We start from the raw sequence: 18,942 nt of genomic DNA, 5'->3' as shown, positions 1-18,942 counted from the left end.
CCGCATCAACAGATAGATGTGTTACATTCTTTTGCATATTATGTTATATTAATACATCCACGACATTATGGCTTTGCATTTCCTAACAGAAGCCCATTTCCGCCAGTAACATAACAAAAAAACGGATGAAAACCTAGCCTTGATAATAAGAACATGTCAGTGGGATGTCATAATTATCGGATAAAAAGTCAAAATGATGTGATAATAAAGTTAAAATCATAAAATAAAATATCAGATAAAAAGTCTAAATTGTGAATGAACCTATGACTTAGTGAAAAAGGTACAAGCTCGATTGGTACTGTCTTATCGGTGGTGCGAGAAATAGCAGTACAACACTGTAAAAATACTCATCATCATTAATATATGTTATCATTTAATTGTTATTGCAACACTTTAATGCGTAAGCATTTTGTGTTACGTTGATCAACCTGTAACGAGCCTATAGTCTCGTCTATGATCAAGTTGAAATTGGACTTGTAGCCTATGTAATAGGCTTATATACAAAGTAACCTGTAAAGTTTGAAATAAATCCAGTGAAGTACGATATAGTAGTGCAATAAAGGTAAGAAAGTACAAGTAGGCTCCCTTAAAAGGGTTTGGTTAGTTTCATTTCACCACTGCTTATAGCTTTCAAATGATTTAAAATGTAATTCTATCACAATATATTATTTTTAAAAGTATGTCCATTGATCTCCAAAAGGTCAAAAAGTCAATATAATGCTGTGAATTTTATTTTAAATATTAACTAATACTATAGTCTCATATCTATAATTATATGATGTCATCCACAACTATTTTTTGCACTTGATTTTACATCACATCACTGTTTGTTCTTTGTGATATCGTTTCGCTGTCTGCTATCTAAGGGTATTATTGTGTAACTCTTTTAGATGGGTGGGATTCCCAAGCAAGGTCCGGAAATGACGTAATGTTATTATTATTCCAGGGAGAGGGCACGGGAAAGCACTGAACTGCGTCAACAATTTTGATGATACATTCGCATTACAGCTCCTGTTCAATATGGCAATTGGGTAAGTTTAAGATTTACTTAATAAATGTGACCAACTATACAGTTGTTGTTGTTGATATTGCCTCCGTATGACATGGGTTTTTAGAAACCAACTCGAGAGACAGCGTTGCTAGCACAGTATACGTTGACTAACCTTGTCCTCCAGTTCATATCAGTGCTCTCTTGTTAGGTTAGCTGTTATTTTCGTTGAGGGCGTTGTACCGTTTCTAACGCTGTGGTTTTAACTTAATGTTTTGCTCGGTAGTTTTAGGAACACATGTCTCCTTGCCTTGCTAGCGGTTAACGTGTGATCTCGTCCAACAAAGTATTTAACTGATGTTAGCTTGCTAGCTGCATAGCGTTAGCTAACTCAGGCATCGTTTTCAAACTAGGCCTCTCCTCATAGCTTGTATTTGCTAGCTGTCACTTTCAACCGTGACATTACCGTCGACTTTTACCAATATTGTATTTACCGTTGACGTTACACATCCTGTTCGGTGACTCTTGTAAATTACAACAGTGTTCAGTGTGTCCGATAAGTATTCGAACAACTGTTTGGACTGTCACAGGCCCTATTACGTCGGTCAAAATGAAATCATCTGAGGAGGCCGAAATGGAAGATCCACCCTGCGGTAGCTAACGTTAGCTAACTCACGTTAATCATGGGGTGTTTTTAGTTTAAATAACAATTATTTTGTATCTACATGAGTTTATATCTGCTGTCATCTAGCTATAGCTAATTTATCGTGAATTAGATGGCACTATGGCAGTATTTAGGATTAATATACCTGAAAATAAAGTGGTCTAAAAGAAATACTAGGTTAATTTTGGAACTAAATTAACTTGCAAAACCATTACTCAAATATCTATGAATGGCACTCATTGTAATACAATCTTAATCTGATTTAAGATGTATTATAAAGGGTGACATTCATACATTAAGTTAATGGTTAACTTAATGTATAGGTGTAAAGTATGCCTAACTAAGTTGTTCATCACCAAAGTCATTTTCCAATTACCTTTTTAAAAGATAACAATTGAGCATAAAATGCCAGAGAGAATAAATATTGATTTCATTGTAAAAAACAAACAACACACACACACACACGACTAAAACAACCTAGTAATATGAAAGTAAGTCAGATAAGAAAGACGAATAGTTGAGTTAAAAAACAACAACAAGAAGTCCAGCACAGTTATAAGGTATTTCTACTTTATTAGTAGTAATTAAACATTATTTACACCAATTAGAATGGAATTTTTCTCATTTGGAACAGCTGTTTCACTCTTAAGGAAGTATTTTGGGGAAAGAAGCTCTTACCGTCCTAGACATGAGGAAACCCTATCACATAATCCTTTACATACCTCTTGGTGTTATCGCTGGAACAATCACAAGACCCGTTCGAGATAAACTGTGCCTTGCCTGTAAAGTGGACGAGGGCAGGCGACAGCAGCCGGGGGGGCGACGTCAAAGAGCTGTGGTAAAGTCGGCCAGTTTCCAGCAGCCTTCATGCTAAACAGGAAGTGACAGAAACACTGTGGTCCAAATCCAATAAAAAAAAAAAAAAAAAATGTTATCAGACCCATATATCATCTTGTACAATTCCTCAGTTGTGTTAATTATGACAGAGTAGCTCTCAAACTGCTCTACATGCGGTCTGTTGCTGTTTTTGATAAACAACAGACTATAATCCCTAATCTGAACATATTTAGTCTCTCTGACTTCTGAACGTCACTATCAACCACACAACATGTGTTCTGTATGGAATAAGCCTTTAAATCAGAAAAATAGCTGGTGAAAACCCTCTGATTCAAAAGCAATACAAAGTTTATCGAAAACGTCATGTTGAGTTGATTCCGAACCAGTCAGCTGAGAGGCCGGCGTTTCCCAGCATGCTCTGGGTCCCCCTGGGTCTTGCCATAGTCGGTTATCGAAATGGACCAACATAGTGAGTGCTGAGCGTTATTGCGCAGCCTCCAACTGAGCCTGACAACATAGATGTGACCTCAGCAACCTGTCAGAAAGTTGTAAGTCTTCTAGTAGCTGTGCGAAGAGAAATCTCAATCATTCCCAGTTAGCAGAGATGGAAAGCATAAGTCTATTTAAGGAGCTAACATAGGCACAGGCTAATTATTGCTAACTAAAATGCTAGTTAACATTTAAACCTGAATAGCTAATGTAAAGGTAAACCGTCTGCGGTCTTACCCTGTACTACACGGTTAATCCTCTACTGTTTTTATTTTTTATTGATGCTTAAAGATACAAAAATACAAAACATCATCATGTCATGGTATGAGAAAACATTTGTCCATACAAAAACAAGATACATTATAACAAGATAATGTATGTATCTATAACATACATTATATATATATATATATATATATATATATATATATATATATATATATATATATACATATACATATACATTAAATCCCACACAACACAAAGAGTTGAACCTTTCAGGATTTAATTTCTCTTCTGTGCGACAGTAAGTCTCTTGGTTATGACACAATTGTTAGCCTGTTTTTACAATAACGTTTGCTACGGAGCCATAACGTGAGGTACAAGGTAATGGAGCCTTTTATACATTGTTGTGTTTTTTTTAGAAATACACAATGGACAAATAGTCTTTAAGTCTTTCAGATGTAAAGTTTATTTGCTGTCAAAGTGGCGCCAAAATAAATGGCAGTCAATGGAAAGCTAATGGCAGGTGATGGCTTATTAGCATCAAAATGGCGCCTTAGGATCTACGCCTAGAGAGGAGACGCTTAACCCCTTTGGTCTTGCAGTCGGTGAAAAGCTACTGCGCTGCCTGCGTCTCAAACATGCGTTCGTCTTGCTCTCATGAGGTTATCATTGCCCACGTGTGCATGACCTAAGAGCATATCAGAATCAAGTCGGATACAAATCTAACCGGCAAGCAACGGGCGGCGATCGCCGATGATTGATTCCGCGCAGACCTGGCTCATCTGAAACAAGCCTACTGATAAACACATGAGCTAAATTGGACCAATCAGAGTGCCACTGAAAGGTGTATTTGGCTTAAGACAGGCACCAGTACTACTAAGTGTTAAAGATGTATGGATGTCACCACAGTACCACTAACCTGTTGCATTGCTTCTCCATTGTGTGTTGGAAGTGACAGCTCATGACTCGTCCTGTACGTTTGGGTTTCATGGACGTTACCTGGGTTTCCCACTGACAAATGTTGGTCATATGAGAGCAGCTGTCGGGTGGCAAACTTGGATTTTTTTTAACTTTACAGCTTGACAAGGACTTCCTGTAAGACTAATGGTTTCACACCAGTAGAAGGTACAATTCCATTAGCCCAGTAGTCATCAGTCTATAGTCTAAAGTACATTTATACATTTGCTGAAGATGTAGATTTGCAATCTGCCTTTATGTTGACAAGTTTCTTTAAATCACTTTTTCCCATATACCATATTCCATATCATTGAATAATGATATTTGCCAACTTGGCTCTGTTTATAATATAATAATATATAATATCAAACATTGTTAGTCTAAGTAAAATGAGGACATGTTTCCACTTTGAAATGTATTTTATGTTAATAACAATGTTACGGAGATTTATTCAAATTGCTTTTGCCATTAACTAAACAATTGATTGAATACAGTGACATTTGATTTAATAACAATATACAATAATTTTAGGATTCTCAGTGTAAATCAGTTTTGTTTGATACAACTGGCCCTCCTCACTTATTCTCCTTCATTGTAAAGCGTGCTAGTTTATGTGGTTATTGTTTAAAATCATATATTTTGTTACTTATCTCTTCCTGTGTAGCCACTGCTGAGTGATTTATGGAACTCTTCCTGGACGGGACTTTATCAAGCGACACCATGGACACATCAAACTTTGCCCACGTCATCTTCCAGAATGTGGGGAAGAGTTACATGCCCCATGCTGCACTGGAGTGTCACTATACCCTGACACAGTTCATCACACCCAATCCAAAGGACTGGGTGGGCATTTTCAAGGTGAATAACCCAATTGATTGCATTATGAAAGCATTTAAAGAAAACACAAAATATGCATTGTTATTATTATTGTTATTATTAGTAGTAGTACTGTAGCACAAATATTGTGTTCTAATGACTAGAGCATATTGTGTATAATGTATTGGAATGTAAATATATAATATACTGTATGATGACTATGGATACAATGGATCAATGACCCTGTGGTATGTCTTAAAATCTATGAATCTGTGCCAGTGAATACCTTGCAGTGATGCTTCAGGATTTTATTTTTGCAGAAATTACAGTACCAATATTTTACTAAAAAGGGCAGCTATTGTCGTGGTTATTTGAAAAATGATCTTGGATAAGAGGGAATCGAGCATTTAGAGCCCCACCACACACTTCAGTGTCCCTCGCGGATCTTGTTATAGGAGCACAAAACATTCAGTAGTGTGGGATTAATAAATTTTAGACTCATCTGTAGTGAATGGTGGATGCACACAAAAGCATATGGCTCCAGGCTCTTCTAGACCAACGCACTATTTATCTTCTGGAGAGGAGATGGAAGCTGGAATTAAATCACACTAGATCGAAACAATCTAACTAATAGCTCTCTCTGTTTGTGTTTCATTGCTGCCTGAATGTGCTAGTGTTAAGAGTCTGACATTAACTTCATGCACTTCTTATTGCATGCTGAAATGCATGTATACAGAGCTTTTTGACAAGCCTCACTGAGAAGAAGGTCATGTTAGGCTACTGGAGTTGGATCAGGTAATGTCTCGAGGCTGTTTAAATACTGGATTCAGCACTCTCTTGTAGCTGGATACCACTTCACCATGTGTTAAGCCTCAAGCTAGGCACAAACTGGCATTATAGATCTTAAAATTACTAATTTCTTGAGCCTCTAAAACACAAAGCTCAGCTGGAAAAGGCTGAGGGTAGGATCGTAAATTGTTTAAATGTTCTTAGCAGTGCTGACAGATGAGACGTTTGTTGCCAAGTTCTTGCCTTTGTTTGCATAGAGATAACCTGGATATACGTGCATCAATGGTAGATCCTTAACATTTTTAATAGTTGCTATTGGCTCCCGGTCAAACAGAGGGAATTCTGTCTTAGATTGTTCGGAGTGCTTTCTAGTTTTTTTTTTTAGTTTTTTCAATCTTTTTAATTTGACATGCTTTTAGTCTGAATATAGTGCATGTTCCAGATAAATCTAGTTAATGGATGCGGTTAGACTAGAAAATGGTCTGTGGTTCAGTTTCCCGAAATAGAAGTTGTTGGCACAGTGGGTTCAAAGAATTATAAGTTTGATGAATTAGGACTAATTTGAAAATTAACAATATTCACCTTTTTTAGGGCTGGGTTAAAATAATCCATTCCCAATTAACATCAGTCATTGTTTGAGTCATTTGATATTGATTATTGAAATCCCAAAATGGATCTTTTAATATGCCTTGCATGTAAAAGGGCATCACGTGACCCGCACAGGGCTTTTAAGCGGGGAAACAGAGTTCATGTTCCGGAAGAAGTTAAAGGGAAGACACAATACTTCCACCCAGGAAACGGGTGTTTGTGTCCCAGGAGTACTAATTGAGGGGACTGGTGTTTTAACAAAAATTTTAAACAACAATTTTTTTCTAACTATATTAACTTGGCCTCAACTTAACTCGACTTTTTTCATTGTTTACCAGCAAGCTACCATGACAAACATGGCCTCATTCTCAATAGTTGCTTTACAAGAATGGTGTTCAACCTTAGTCACTAACTGGCTGTAGTGTACATTTGCACTATATTGCACGACTGCTGTAGTTTGTCAATGACTGTCATGCTAGTTCTGTCAGGTAAAAGTACTTTAAAAAACGTTTTTTGGGGTCAACACTGAATGTAAACATTAACCTGGTGCATTAAAAAAATAGTTAAGGGTTGCCTCTTGCTTCCACAATTAACACTTAATTTAACATACACGTTTACCTGGCAAGTCAAACTTCAACTAAATATACTATTGTTGATAAATATATAGGAGGCGGGTTCTTGTTCGCACATGAACAAATGCAGCTATTTGCCATTTTGATGTTGGAAGAGTTACCATGCAAGCTGTTCCGGACTTTATGTAGGAATGTTGTTGGGACAGGTTGTCACAGTGGCCTAGGACAATGCAAACACAGCTTTATAATTAACCTGTCTTCGAGCACAACCTCTCTGTGTGATTCATGAACATCTTGCTCCTAAATTTAAACAGTCTGAGTGACACATAGACAATACATTACCTCCTGCAGCAAGTTTGCTACCGGCTTCTGTCAGCTTGGCTTAGCCTATGCATGACTTTGCTGGAATGCTGGTGAAATGTCATGCTTAAACTAAAATGAATTAAATGCATCAGGGTAGGCTCTATTGTCATATTTAGTAACTTCTTGTATAGTGGATAGTTTACTCTTGCACTGTTGCCTGTGTTATTGCTTCAGTCACCAGTTCAGTTTTTTATAGTGGCTCTACACTGTCTGTACCTCCTCTCCTCCTATTTATACATGTTGCAGACCAGTCTGTTATGAGTGAAAGAGTTCCTCTCAGAGTTTTCACCCACCACCACCTTCGCTGCTCTAATGAGTGGACTGGTAAGGGCTAGCCTTCAGTAATGACACTCTATAACTAGGTGCATGTTTTAATTGCTTCCTGTTATTTACTGCTAGAGGCTGGAACTGCACTTGTAACAATTGGGGGGGGGGGGGTTGAAGCACCAGGGCCTTCTATCTCTGGCCCTTATGAAGACTTGTAGAACACAGTATTGTAGCTATAGGCTGTTTGTACACAGGTGAGAAAATAAACTGCCCAGAGTGAGAACAGCTTGAAAACATCAAAGCATCATCTGTTGCAGCAGTATATTTAATCATCATGAATTTTTAAATATAATTTGGGCCAAAACTTTGGAAGTCACATCACACAACTTCATCTATGTGCTGAAGCAGGGGCTGCTTTAATAGGCTGGTTTGACTGGGCTTGTTGTGGATGCACGTGTGCACACCAAAGCCAGCCAGCTCGATGTGACTCTGATGTAGTTTGACAGTTTTATGGCACCGGGTTGAAGTTATGGATGTATTTTCTGTACTCCCCCCTCATCAGCCATCAGTTAACAACACATAAAATACATATAATTACATTTTGGTTTTCATTTTCAAGTCTCCTATGTATAAAATTTTCACCTATTTTCCTCTTCCTGTTACAAGTGAGTTGTAGCTACATTTCCTCAGTCAGGCTTGTTCATTACCGGCTCCGGGCCATGTGCACGTGGTGACCAGGAGTGTCAGTGCTTTACAGAATGATCATTTTTCTTTATTTCTAAAAAAAGTCACAGTTGGCATGGTCTTACACTATCACCCCAACATAGATTAAAAACCCCATGATTACTTTTAATAAACCAGTTTGAGATATTTTAGAAGTGGCAGTGTGTGGATTCTAGGAAGTCTCCTTGTTAATCCTCCATTGTTATTATCTTACACTGATGTGGTGAAAGCATCTGGTTGAATGGATTCCCCACAATGTCTCACAGGTTGGTTGGAGCACAGCAAGGGACTATTACACATTCTTGTGGTCGCCCCTCCCTGAGAACTATGTAGAAGGCACCGCAGTCAACCGAATAGTGGTCTTTCAGGGTAAGTTCATACCATAGTTTTATACAACTTTGACACCTTTTAATAACCACATATCAGAGGGCTGTTAAAATTTAAAAAATAAAAAATCAGTGGGTAGGGTTAAATGAGAACCTTATTTTTTCACAGATCTCTCTTCTGGTGTTAAAGACATTTCAGTTTTTTTATTATCATGTTTTATACTACTTTTTATAAAATAATGGAGAGTGACATGAAAGGGTATTCAGCTTTTTAGATTCCAACCCACAATATCAATACACAATAGATGCATAGTTTATGATCCAGATTACTGAAGCACTACAGTACCACAGTTTCTGCAATTTTTTCAGCAATACACACCTTTATAACTGACTTATAACTTATCCCAACTTTGTAACTGCACGTTGTAATAACTTTGGAATAAGTGAGCAGTTTAAGAGAAGCTAAGAACTGAGGTAAGTTTAGGGTTATGGAGGAACATAGTTTGCTTTGCTTCTCCTGTGATGCTTCTGCAGTGAGTTCACTGACTGGATGTCATTCTTCCACAGGATATTATGTGCCCAACGACGACGCAGAGTTCTACCAGTTCTGTTATGTGACCCACAAAGGGGAGATCAGGGGAGCCAGCACACCATTCCAGTTTCGTGCCAACAGCCCTTCGGAGGATGAGCTGTTGACTGTGGAGGATGAATGCAACTCTGACATCCTGGTGGTCACCACTAAGGCTAGCTTTCTTGAGGTATGGTACGCCTTAGCAGCGCAACTTACATGACACATCAGTGTCTTCAGATCCTATTTGGCTGTCACATCCAGAACAGCTGCTTTAATCGCTGAGTAATTACTAGTTTGGAAAGGACATCATGTACAGTGGCAAAGGTGGTTTTCCTAGTAAGTGAAGTGAATTATTATGTGACTGGTTGAACATCTTGAACAATTCATCTTTCTGTGCAGCAAAAGATGGAGGAAGCCAAGAGAGAGAAAGAGGAGCTGGTGAAAAACTTGGGCCTGCTGCAGCAGGAGCAGGAGCAGCTGGAAGCTGAGAAGGAGAGTCTTCAGAAGGAGTGTGAGAAGGAGAAAGAAACCTGTGCACAGCTGAGAAGAGAGAGCCAAGTAAGCTGAGAACGGAGTCAATTGCTGAAAGCAGAAAGTAGTGCTAGCCATGAGGAGGGAAAAAAAAGTTGTGTCAGTAAAGCAAAAGCCCTAGTTTTCTTTTTTTTCATTTAGTTTAGTTCTTGGTTGGTGATTATGCAGACCCTGCTGCTCAATGTGTTATATTATATGATTTATGCTATTTTCAAGTTTTTCTAGTTGAAGTTTTACATTTGGCCAATCAGTCTGTTAGCACCCCCTAGCGCAAGACTGCAAATATGCATAGCTATCCAAACTCGAGATGCACTAAAAGTATAAATCACACTCTGACAGATATGAACATCTGTATTAGTAGAGTTGTAATTTGTTTTGTTATACGATACATAAAATCTTAAAAGTAGTGTCAGTAATAATTCATAATGCTGTCCTCTGCCATAAAACTGCTTTCAGATGAAAACATGACTACAGCTTTTGTGGCTGTTTATTTTATGACTATACTTTTATATGTTTTTTTATATGGTGTGAATATAAAAATTCCAAAATTCTTGCTATAAAAAACTGTAAAAAGAAAAATCATTTCCTTTTTAGTTTTTTTTATCTTTTAAGTTAAAAAACTCTGCATCGAGAAGTAATTTTCATTTCGATTTAGCCTTTCATTTGCAAAGACAATAAACGTTTTATGCTTTGCACACGTTTTCCAAAAGAAAAGAGTCAAAGAAAGGGATATACCAAGAAGCTATTATTATTTTTGCCATTCCAGATTTGAACCCATCTAGAGTTATGTAGCTCTTGGAACAAATTGGAGTAAATGATTTGTCGTATTATTGAGATTGATTAATGCATTCAATAATTCATTACATCATTCACATTACCCAACTTAACCCTTCTTCTCTTTTTTTTTTTTCTTCTTTTTTTTTAATCCACTTGTTTTTAACATTATATTTTATTGTCTCCCAGGAGCTGCAGAACTCTTCCCAGGCCCTGCAAGAGGAGAAAGAGGAGGTAAAGAGGAGGCTGGAGGAGGCCACGGCCAGAGTTATCCAGTTAGAGGAGGATCTGATTGGAGTCACCCAGAAGGGCCTACAAAAGGAAACTGAGTTGGACAGGTGGGTTTAGGGTGGATGGGGTTGTTTGGTTTTGCTAAATTGAGAAGGGAGGAAGTAACTTGTTACTTAATCACATTTTTTTCCCAGCATCTTGTTTTAGCTGTGAGAAATGCATAAAAACAACATAGACCATAATCTATGGTCCCTCATAATTATTACAAACACCAACTGTAGACACTGTGATGGGTGATACAATTTGTGACCAACTTTTTTTCATGACGTTTTCTTTAGTCTCAAGGATAGAGTGAAGAAACTTACAGCAGAGAAGGAGGCACTTGAATCTCATCTTAAGAATGAGAAAGATGAGAAGGAACTTTACAAGGTAATGTACTTGTAGTATTAGTATGTTTTTCATATATAAAGATTAATAGCTAAATAAGGGTCTCATATAACATGATCGTAAGGTAATGGGCTTAGCAGTGGTTCAGTTGAATGCTTTGTTACTGATAGCTTTACAATCTAAACAATATTTTTGTCATATTAGACTCCCCAAAATTGAAGGTCCAGTTCTTTGACTTTTCCGGTTTCCATTTTTCGATTTTACTACTGTGATTATTCTGTATACTCTAGCCCAAACATTTAGTCTAAACAAGGCATGCCTTATTCTGTCTTCATCTGGTCCGTCTGGTGTTGCTGTGTTTTTGTTGTGGTCGGCACTGCACCCGAACTGGGAGTGTCACATACCCTAGTGTCGCCACGGAAATGGAGCCAAAACCCATACCTAATTTAACTTGGAACATCATACTGGGGCTGTTGCACAAGGGGAACTTTATGGGCCTATCTCATTCTCAGTTTCGTAATTGAGGTCATGCAACATTTATTTTAATAGTCATATGCTCTTTGGTACATGATTGTGATCGGTGTTGTATTTATGAGGCAAATGCTAAGGACTGTGTTTTTGTGTTTTTGTTTGTGTGTGTGTGTGTGTGTGTGTGTGTGTGTGTGTTTTTTTTGTGTGTGTGTGTGTGTGTGTGTCTGTGTTGTCTGTGTTGTCTTTGTTAGACTCACCTGAAAAACCGTGAGCTGGAGAACACCAAGCTGAGTGCAGAGTTGCAGATGCTGAAGTCCGTGGACGTGAACAAGGAAAACACCATTGCCCAGTTTAAAGAGGAAGTTGGACGACTGCAAGCGTGCCTCACTGAAAAGGAGAAACATTACAGAGAGATACTGGCCAAAGTCCCCCCCTTGGTACAAACAATTTTGTTTTAAAGTCACAACACCTAGGTAGATTTGTCATAAATGGTATTTAACTGGATTATTTATTATGTTATAATTAAGCTATTAAAAACAATCATTATTTTCATCATCATTTTAAGATTTTACATAATTACATATTGCTAGTGAACTTATGGAAATGAAAAAAACCTTCACTTAAAATGTTGTTTGTTTCCGACAGGGAGATATGAAGGCCCTGAAAGAGCAGCTGCGGCAGAAGGAGGAACAGCTCCAGGCCAAACAGCAGCAATCCTCTTTGTTAGCTGCCGAGTTGAGGGACGCCTCTAGCACCCGCGACCGTACCATGTCCGAACTCTACCACATGAAGCTGGAGGCGGATGCCATTCGCCAGGCCAAGGCTGAAGCTCAGGCCCAGTGCGCCCGCCTGGAGCGCCTGGTAGAACAGATGAAGGCAGAGGCCAAGATTGAAGCTGTGAGGATATTAAATCTAACAGGCTTTATTGATGAAATTAGCTTTAAATGAAACATTAAATTTAAGCAGTTGGTGATGTGTGAGCATAGAAAATCTCTATTATTCTGTGTGTCAGAGTAGCAATGAGGTTTTAATAGAAGTATGTAATTATGTTTTATATAAGTATTTCAGCACAGTTCAAAAAAATTGTAACAAATAGAAAAAGGTCTTCTGTTTTTATTTTATTGGTTCAGCCTTTGAAGGGGCCTGTACTTCTCTCCATAATTCTAACAAAAAAAAGAAGAAAACAAAAAACATCCTCTCCCTGATCAAAACAGTTGGGTGGGTGCATAAGGGCTCCACATTAAAACAGCTTTTAATTGATCGCCACAGTTTACTGAAGAATAATTTGATAGCATCCCTTTCTTATAAAAGCTCTGACCTTAACCAACATTGTAGAGGATCAGTCATAATCACTAAGGTACCATCAATTAGGGGTTCCTTTCTGTTTCTACAACTTCACAGGGGTCATTGAAGATTCCCCGTTCCTGCGATTAATGTCTGCTCTGTTCTGCTGTAATGTTTGTGGTCTCCAGGCCAAAGCAGAAGAAGAAGCTGCTGCCGATCCAGCTGTTTTAGCAGAGCTACAGAGAGAGGTGGAAGACCTGAAGCTGCGGCTGCACATGGCTGCAGAACACTACAAGGAGAAATACAAGGAATGTCAGAGACTGCAAAAACAAGTGCTTAGATTCTCTGATCCGCAAGGGGTAGGTCCTACCAGACCCCAGCCGACACATTGTATACTTGTGAAAGAACAGAACTGAAGTTGGACTTCTGTAACACTTTGCCTCTCTATGACATCCCACTCAATTTTCTCAGAAGTTAAAGGTTCTTTGGCCACTCTTCAGTCTGTTGCTAATTTCTGGACTGGAATGAATTGCAAAACACCATTCATCTTTATCTGGATTAAATGTGCTTGTACAAGACATTAACACGTGCACATTTCAATGTCGCTTCATAAAATGATATGCTAACTTTATTAAAGACACACAAAATAGAATCTGCTGTGTTATGTTGTAATTGTTTTCAGTAGCATACCTTTGTGTTTTTACTTGTCATGTTCATTTTAGTTGTCTACTGATCCTGTGTATATCCAGTTCATGCCTGGACAAGTATACCGTTTCTTTTAAGTTTCTTTTTGCGTTTAGAGCTAGTCTAAAAGATTCTTTTTTTTTTTTTGTCTGTAGGATCTGAAGAGAAGCTCAGCACAAGAGGCCTCAACGATCCCTTTATCAGTGAGTCCAGATACTTCAGTGCCAGGTACGTTATATCGAACTGTGCCAAAGTGTAAGTCAGGGAAAGAAGAATTGCATTTAAAACTGACATGCCTTCATTATCTTCACAGGGAGTCCAGGTTCTGCTGATCCCATGCTGGAAGCCATCATCCAGGAGAAACTCAAAGGCATCAGCAGAGAGGCGTCCGACAGGAATGACAAGTACAGGAAATGCAAGCAGATGCTGGTGGTAAGAAACTGATTATTTGCGTCCTTTTATTGGTCAGCTGTCCTCAAATTAGATGTTCAAACGCTGTTAAAGACTCATATTCTCCCAAGGCATAATGTAAAATATGCACTTTCTGCATTGTAAAATAGAGGAATATGATAAAAAAGAGCATTGATTAATGTCTGACTGCTCTTTAGGAGGAGAAGGAGCGTAGCTGCATGTTTGCTGATGAGCTGGCCAAGATGGAGGTGAAATTTAAGGAGCAACTGAAGATGAATGAGAACATGAAACTGCAGTTGGCAGCAGAGGAAGATCGCTACAAGGTCAGTTCAGACACTTAGCACTGCAGTCAGGCCATCTGCTGCCAGTGAGGCTCTGCTGCTTTCAGATCAGGTCTGTCTTTGGACACTTAATGCGTTTCTACCGCTTGGTATAGCTCGGGGATGGAGCCTTTGATGCTATCTCTCCCCTTGAACAGAGCCGCTCTGACAGTGTTGTTTATGAGCAGGCCTATCTGTAAGACGACATTTTATTGCTGTTTATGTCCGACTCTGAGGAGTCATCTCCAGTTGCGTGGCTAATGCCGTGCTTGGCTCAGGTCAGGCGGATATTTGCTTAGTGTCTCAGATGAATTCAAACAGGTTGTTTTGCTTTGAGCGGGATTGTACATAAATTAGTCCATTGCGAAAGGAAGCCTTTTATGGCTGTGATCAATTTATGTCACACACTGAGGTCTGAGGGTATTTCACTGATAAAGTTTCAATCAGTAGCACATGTCAGATGTTTGAGAATTAAAAATGCTTTTTTATTCTTCTATCTTTGTGTCTTTTGTTTACTTCAGAGCCAGATAGCTGAGAAGGGACGGGAGCTAAAGGAACTGAAGGGCACTCTAGCACTTGTTGTTAAGGAGAAGGAAAAAGTAGAGGAGGTTAGTGACAGCTTTCATTTTCTCTTTTATAGACTTCACTCCGCTCTTAAAAAAAATCCCTGAAAAGTGCCATTCCCCTGGCAATTTTCCCTCACCCAATCTGGTCTGTGTTTAATATGCCTCTAATTGTAGAAGCAAAGTAAATGAGTTCTTATTTTCCATTTCATTACTTTGGACCACAGCAAGGTCCTCCCGGACCTAAAATATTGCTTCGAGGTAATGGTGTTACAGCTAAGAGGAGCAGAATGACCCAATTTGAGGTTTAGACTGTAAATTAAATTGGCGTCTGCAACGAACATCAATAAAACACAGCGTCCCAATCCCTTTGAAAATGAGAAGAGTTTCTTTTTTAATGAAGACACTAATTAAAATGTGTGAGCGAGAGAAAAAGCAAGAACTCATAGCTGCTGTGTGATTGTAAGCACTGATGAATTTCTTGCCTTGACAGACTGGGAGGCATAGAGAGATAGAAACCAGATATTTAGCTCCACAGAAAACAGTTTTAATTTTGACATTGGTCTTTAAATCCTGCTGTTTCCTGCCTAGGAGCTCCAGAAGGGCAGCAGCAGCAGCAGCAGCAGCAGGAAGGGAGATCAGGGGGCCAGTGAGAAAACTGGCTTGGAGAGTATCCAGTCCAATGTGCCTTTATTCCTGCAGTACCCTGTCCCCTACACCCAAGATGCCCCCACCCCACTGCTGGTCTCTAAGAGCCCCAGCAAGCTGCATTTTGGGAACCCTTACTCCATCTCAGACTCTAAAGGTTTGTTTTCTTTGCCGATAGATTCACAAAACTTAATAATTTAGTTGTATTTACAGTAGCTATGTCTTTGAATTCCCTTCCTGCAGATGAGGGGGATGAGGAGTTCTTAAATGATCAGCTGCTTAGGCCCCTTGTGGGGCCGCCCTCCTGGGACAGTAATGTGGTGTGTAACCAACCCACCCGCAATTATAGCCGGCCAGAAGGCCACGAGGAGTCAGAGGAAAAGCAAAACATCAACAATGTAAGCTAACAATGTGCTGTCTGTATTCTCTCCCACATGCAGTATGCAGTTAAATACTTCTGATTGACTTCTTTGTGTTAAATATTCACAATTTCTCAGGAAAATACCAATGAAGAGCCCACAGCAACTGAAACTCACAGCCCATTTGTGACCAATGGACAAACTGCCTTCTGCTTTGATCCCAGGTAACACCCAGACTCTCATAAATGCCATCTAAGTTTGCTGCACCCTACATTTTTTTTTTTTTTTTTTTAAACCTGTGCATTGTAACATGTGCAAGGTATTTGTTCTGCTGCACAATCCCCTTTTGTTGGTATTCGTCAAGCAGCAGGCCACCCACGTCGCATCAGACAGATGCTCTTTATTAGCTCACACTCCTGGTTTTTGCGCACATCATCTCTTTACTGCTTATTTACGTGGGCTCTCTCTACCTGCCTTTCTCTTCCTCTGTCCTCTTCCCGTGTGCAGCATGGACATGAAGCGATGTCCACTCTGTGAGGTCATCTTCCCACCCAACTATGACCAGAGCAAGTTTGAGGAGCATGTGGAGAGTCACTGGAAAATCTGCCCCATGTGCAGCGAGCAGTTCCCACTGGACTGCGACCAGAAGGTGTTTGAGAATCACGTGCTCACTCACTTCGATGGCCACCCGCTCAACTTCGACTGAAGAAACAGAAAGTCAGCACATTCAGTCTGCCTACTTCCTGTCGCCATTGAAATAAATCACTCTGCACTCTTTTCTGCATGTAATGGTGTGAAGAGCTACTCTTTAGGACTTTACTGACTTTCGCTTTGTTACTTCAACTTAGAGAAACACTTTGAAGTGATGTGACATTTTGAAATGACATTGGACAGTGGAAGATTTCCCTTCATTTGGAATTTGAAGAATAATTTAGGGGGACAAGACTGTTGTATGTACAATACCGACTTCAAATTGACTTGGCTCACACAGATCTGTCAGAGTACAGGATGTAATGAATCAGGGAAAGTGTTTACCAAACGTACATTTAAAACATCCAACCAAATGGTTCTCCCCCTTAAACTTTACTGTACAGGTCATTTGCTCATTCTTTTTAGAAAGCAGCCTTGCTGCACTATATGCAGTCAGGGAGATATCTTAAGTAATTACATTCAGACATGATAATACAGTATATCATCAGATCATCTATTTTAGAATAATTAAAGCTAAGGATATTGTGAAAGCCTTGATTCTTTTGTGTATGATATAGATTTGTTTTATGTTAGGTTTCCTTTGTTTTGATTTTTAAATATTTAATTGGGTTTTTTGTGTCAGAATCCTTATGAACCTTCATAGCATCAGCTAATCAGTGCATGCTGAGATTATGTTAAATTTCCTTCTTCGGTTCTTCTCTTTTACAATAATAAGTTATTTTATCCATAGATATGTTTCATTTGTTAAGTGAGTTTCATGTATCTAAAATGAACTAATAAAGTCTGTTTGAATCTGAAATGTCTCGACACAGTTAATGACACAGAAACATATCAGAGGAATTTTTATTTAAAATGTAACAAGTTTGCACAAAGCAGCTTTTGGAAGAAAAAAAGCACATCACCAACATCTGGTGTTGCCATTTTATACACATGTTTTTTTTTTAAACTCCAGAAATATATGAAAATATAATTTAAAGCACTAAACACAACAATACATTCACTGTACACTATATCAAAGACTTTCCTCCATACTGGCAGTACAATACTGTCACAATCTCAATTGGACCATAGTTAATTAACACTAACATCCATGCAGTGAAGATGTTACCTAATGGCTCAAAGTTGATAAATCCCCAATTCTGTGGCATGTAAATGACCTGTCGTTCATTATTTCAGGGATTAAATGGTTTTCTACACATATTACATAAATACCTTTTTGGCACACAGTAGAAGCTGCATGTCTTTATCTCACAGCTCAACGTAAATGTCCTTATGGCGTGGCTAGCGTTGGCCCCATCTTTCTTACATCCATGTTGGACACAATCAAATGTTTTCATAAGACCGGGAGTCGGTGAACAGCAGACAGTCTGGGCTATGCTGTCTGTGTAATGTCTGCATTGAACTGAAATTTCTGAACTGTCAAAATAAAGCCATATAAAGATCTGTACTGATTGGAATGGTTTACAATTCAAGGCAACTACTGTACATACAGACATCTCACAATACTGGAAACACTGAAGGTTTGGTATACATCTTCCCATGGAGCGATGTAGAACGGACAAACTACTGCACCGAAGGCCTTTTGCCTCGTTTTGGTAGCAACTGTACATACACCAGAAACGAGATATTGGCAAAAAATGCTAATTTGTTGGCAACTTGTTACAAAAAGTGCTTCAATACTTCACTGTAAAACAGCAAGGAAAACGGCTTTAGTCTTCAGAAAGTGGCCGAGAACATTAGGCAACAATGAATGACACGCAAGAGTTCCCATGATCCCACTGAACAGCATAAATACTATTAGAACACTTGGGCAGGATTCTGGTGCTGAAATGCTTGAAAACGTCACCTGAGATCATCCTTTGGTGCTCCCACACAAGTGTTTGCAGTCAAACAGATGAAAAAAGGTTTGGAATACTTGATATGAATGAAAAGGAAACCAAATGAAAAGAAACTGATTATTGACATTAAATCTGAAACACATTCTGATTGTTTTCATTTGCCCCCGTCACATTTTTAGGAACAAATGAGACATTGGCTAGGTAATGTCCTTTCTCTAAAAAAACAGCCAAATCTTTCCTCAGTTTCCTGACTCCACACTGCCATTACAAAAGCCCTACTGTACATGCAAGGCAACTCGTGACTTGGTGTGGCCGTTCTCTCGTCTACAAGAAGCCCTTACCATCAACGAGCACCATATGTCCAAAAATATTAAGTGAAATAGATAAATGATAGCCTAAATGTGCAAAATACAAAACTTTGAACTATATAAAGATTCAACATTCAGAATAAAAGTTAAGGATGAATAATAATACATTTATACCATGCAATCAAAAATAGTGTTATAGCAAAATAAGATAAGAAATAGAGAAATAAAAGGGTATGGGGGGGGGGGG

At 38.8% G+C, this 18,942-nt stretch overlaps 2 protein-coding genes across 3 annotated transcripts in view; one reads left to right on the top strand and one right to left on the bottom strand.

The window, feature by feature from the left end:
- The first annotated feature begins 788 nt into the window (after nucleotides 1-788).
- Nucleotides 789-17,348, top strand: tax1bp1b (Tax1 (human T-cell leukemia virus type I) binding protein 1b). Of its 2 annotated transcripts, XM_034873742.1 has the most exons (18): nucleotides 789-1,031; nucleotides 4,825-5,018; nucleotides 8,545-8,647; nucleotides 9,172-9,362; nucleotides 9,575-9,733; nucleotides 10,670-10,818; nucleotides 11,050-11,140; nucleotides 11,821-12,006; nucleotides 12,215-12,466; nucleotides 13,042-13,212; nucleotides 13,693-13,765; nucleotides 13,851-13,969; nucleotides 14,146-14,271; nucleotides 14,790-14,876; nucleotides 15,423-15,636; nucleotides 15,723-15,877; nucleotides 15,977-16,062; nucleotides 16,346-17,348. In XM_034873742.1, exons 2-18 carry the CDS (start codon nucleotides 4,842-4,844, stop codon nucleotides 16,542-16,544), a joined length of 2,538 nt encoding a protein of 845 aa, XP_034729633.1. In that variant the 5' UTR covers nucleotides 789-1,031; nucleotides 4,825-4,841; the 3' UTR covers nucleotides 16,545-17,348. The 2 variants fall into 2 exon arrangements, with proteins under 2 accessions (XP_034729633.1, XP_034729634.1); XM_034873743.1 differs by lacking the exon at nucleotides 14,790-14,876.
- A 398-nt stretch (nucleotides 17,349-17,746) lies between these two features.
- Nucleotides 17,747-18,942, bottom strand: part of jazf1b (JAZF zinc finger 1b) — a 12,855-nt gene continuing 11,659 nt past the window's right edge. Inside the window, exon 5 of the mRNA XM_034873744.1 lies at nucleotides 17,747-18,942. This exon is cut by the window's right edge and continues 272 nt beyond it. The gene's annotated coding sequence lies outside the window, so the exon portion shown is untranslated.

This window comes from Etheostoma cragini, chromosome 6 (genome assembly GCF_013103735.1).
Source record: "Etheostoma cragini isolate CJK2018 chromosome 6, CSU_Ecrag_1.0, whole genome shotgun sequence".
Taxonomy (NCBI): domain Eukaryota; kingdom Metazoa; phylum Chordata; class Actinopteri; order Perciformes; family Percidae; genus Etheostoma; species Etheostoma cragini.
Note: the sequence above shows the minus strand (reverse complement) of the source record. Positions and strands in the feature narration are given on the sequence as shown.

What these genes read in the sequence shown, in the direction of transcription:
- tax1bp1b (XM_034873742.1), top strand. Translation starts at nt 4,842, where the DNA reads ATGGAACTCTTCCTGGACGGGACTTTATCAAGCGACACCATGGACACA. An exon ending in TGGCCAAAGTCCCCCCCTTG is followed by an intron (nt 12,007 to 12,214) that starts GTACAAACAATT and finishes TGTTTCCGACAG; the next exon opens with GGAGATATGAAGGCCCTGAA. An exon ending in TCCAGATACTTCAGTGCCAG is followed by an intron (nt 13,766 to 13,850) that starts GTACGTTATATC and finishes TTATCTTCACAG; the next exon opens with GGAGTCCAGGTTCTGCTGAT.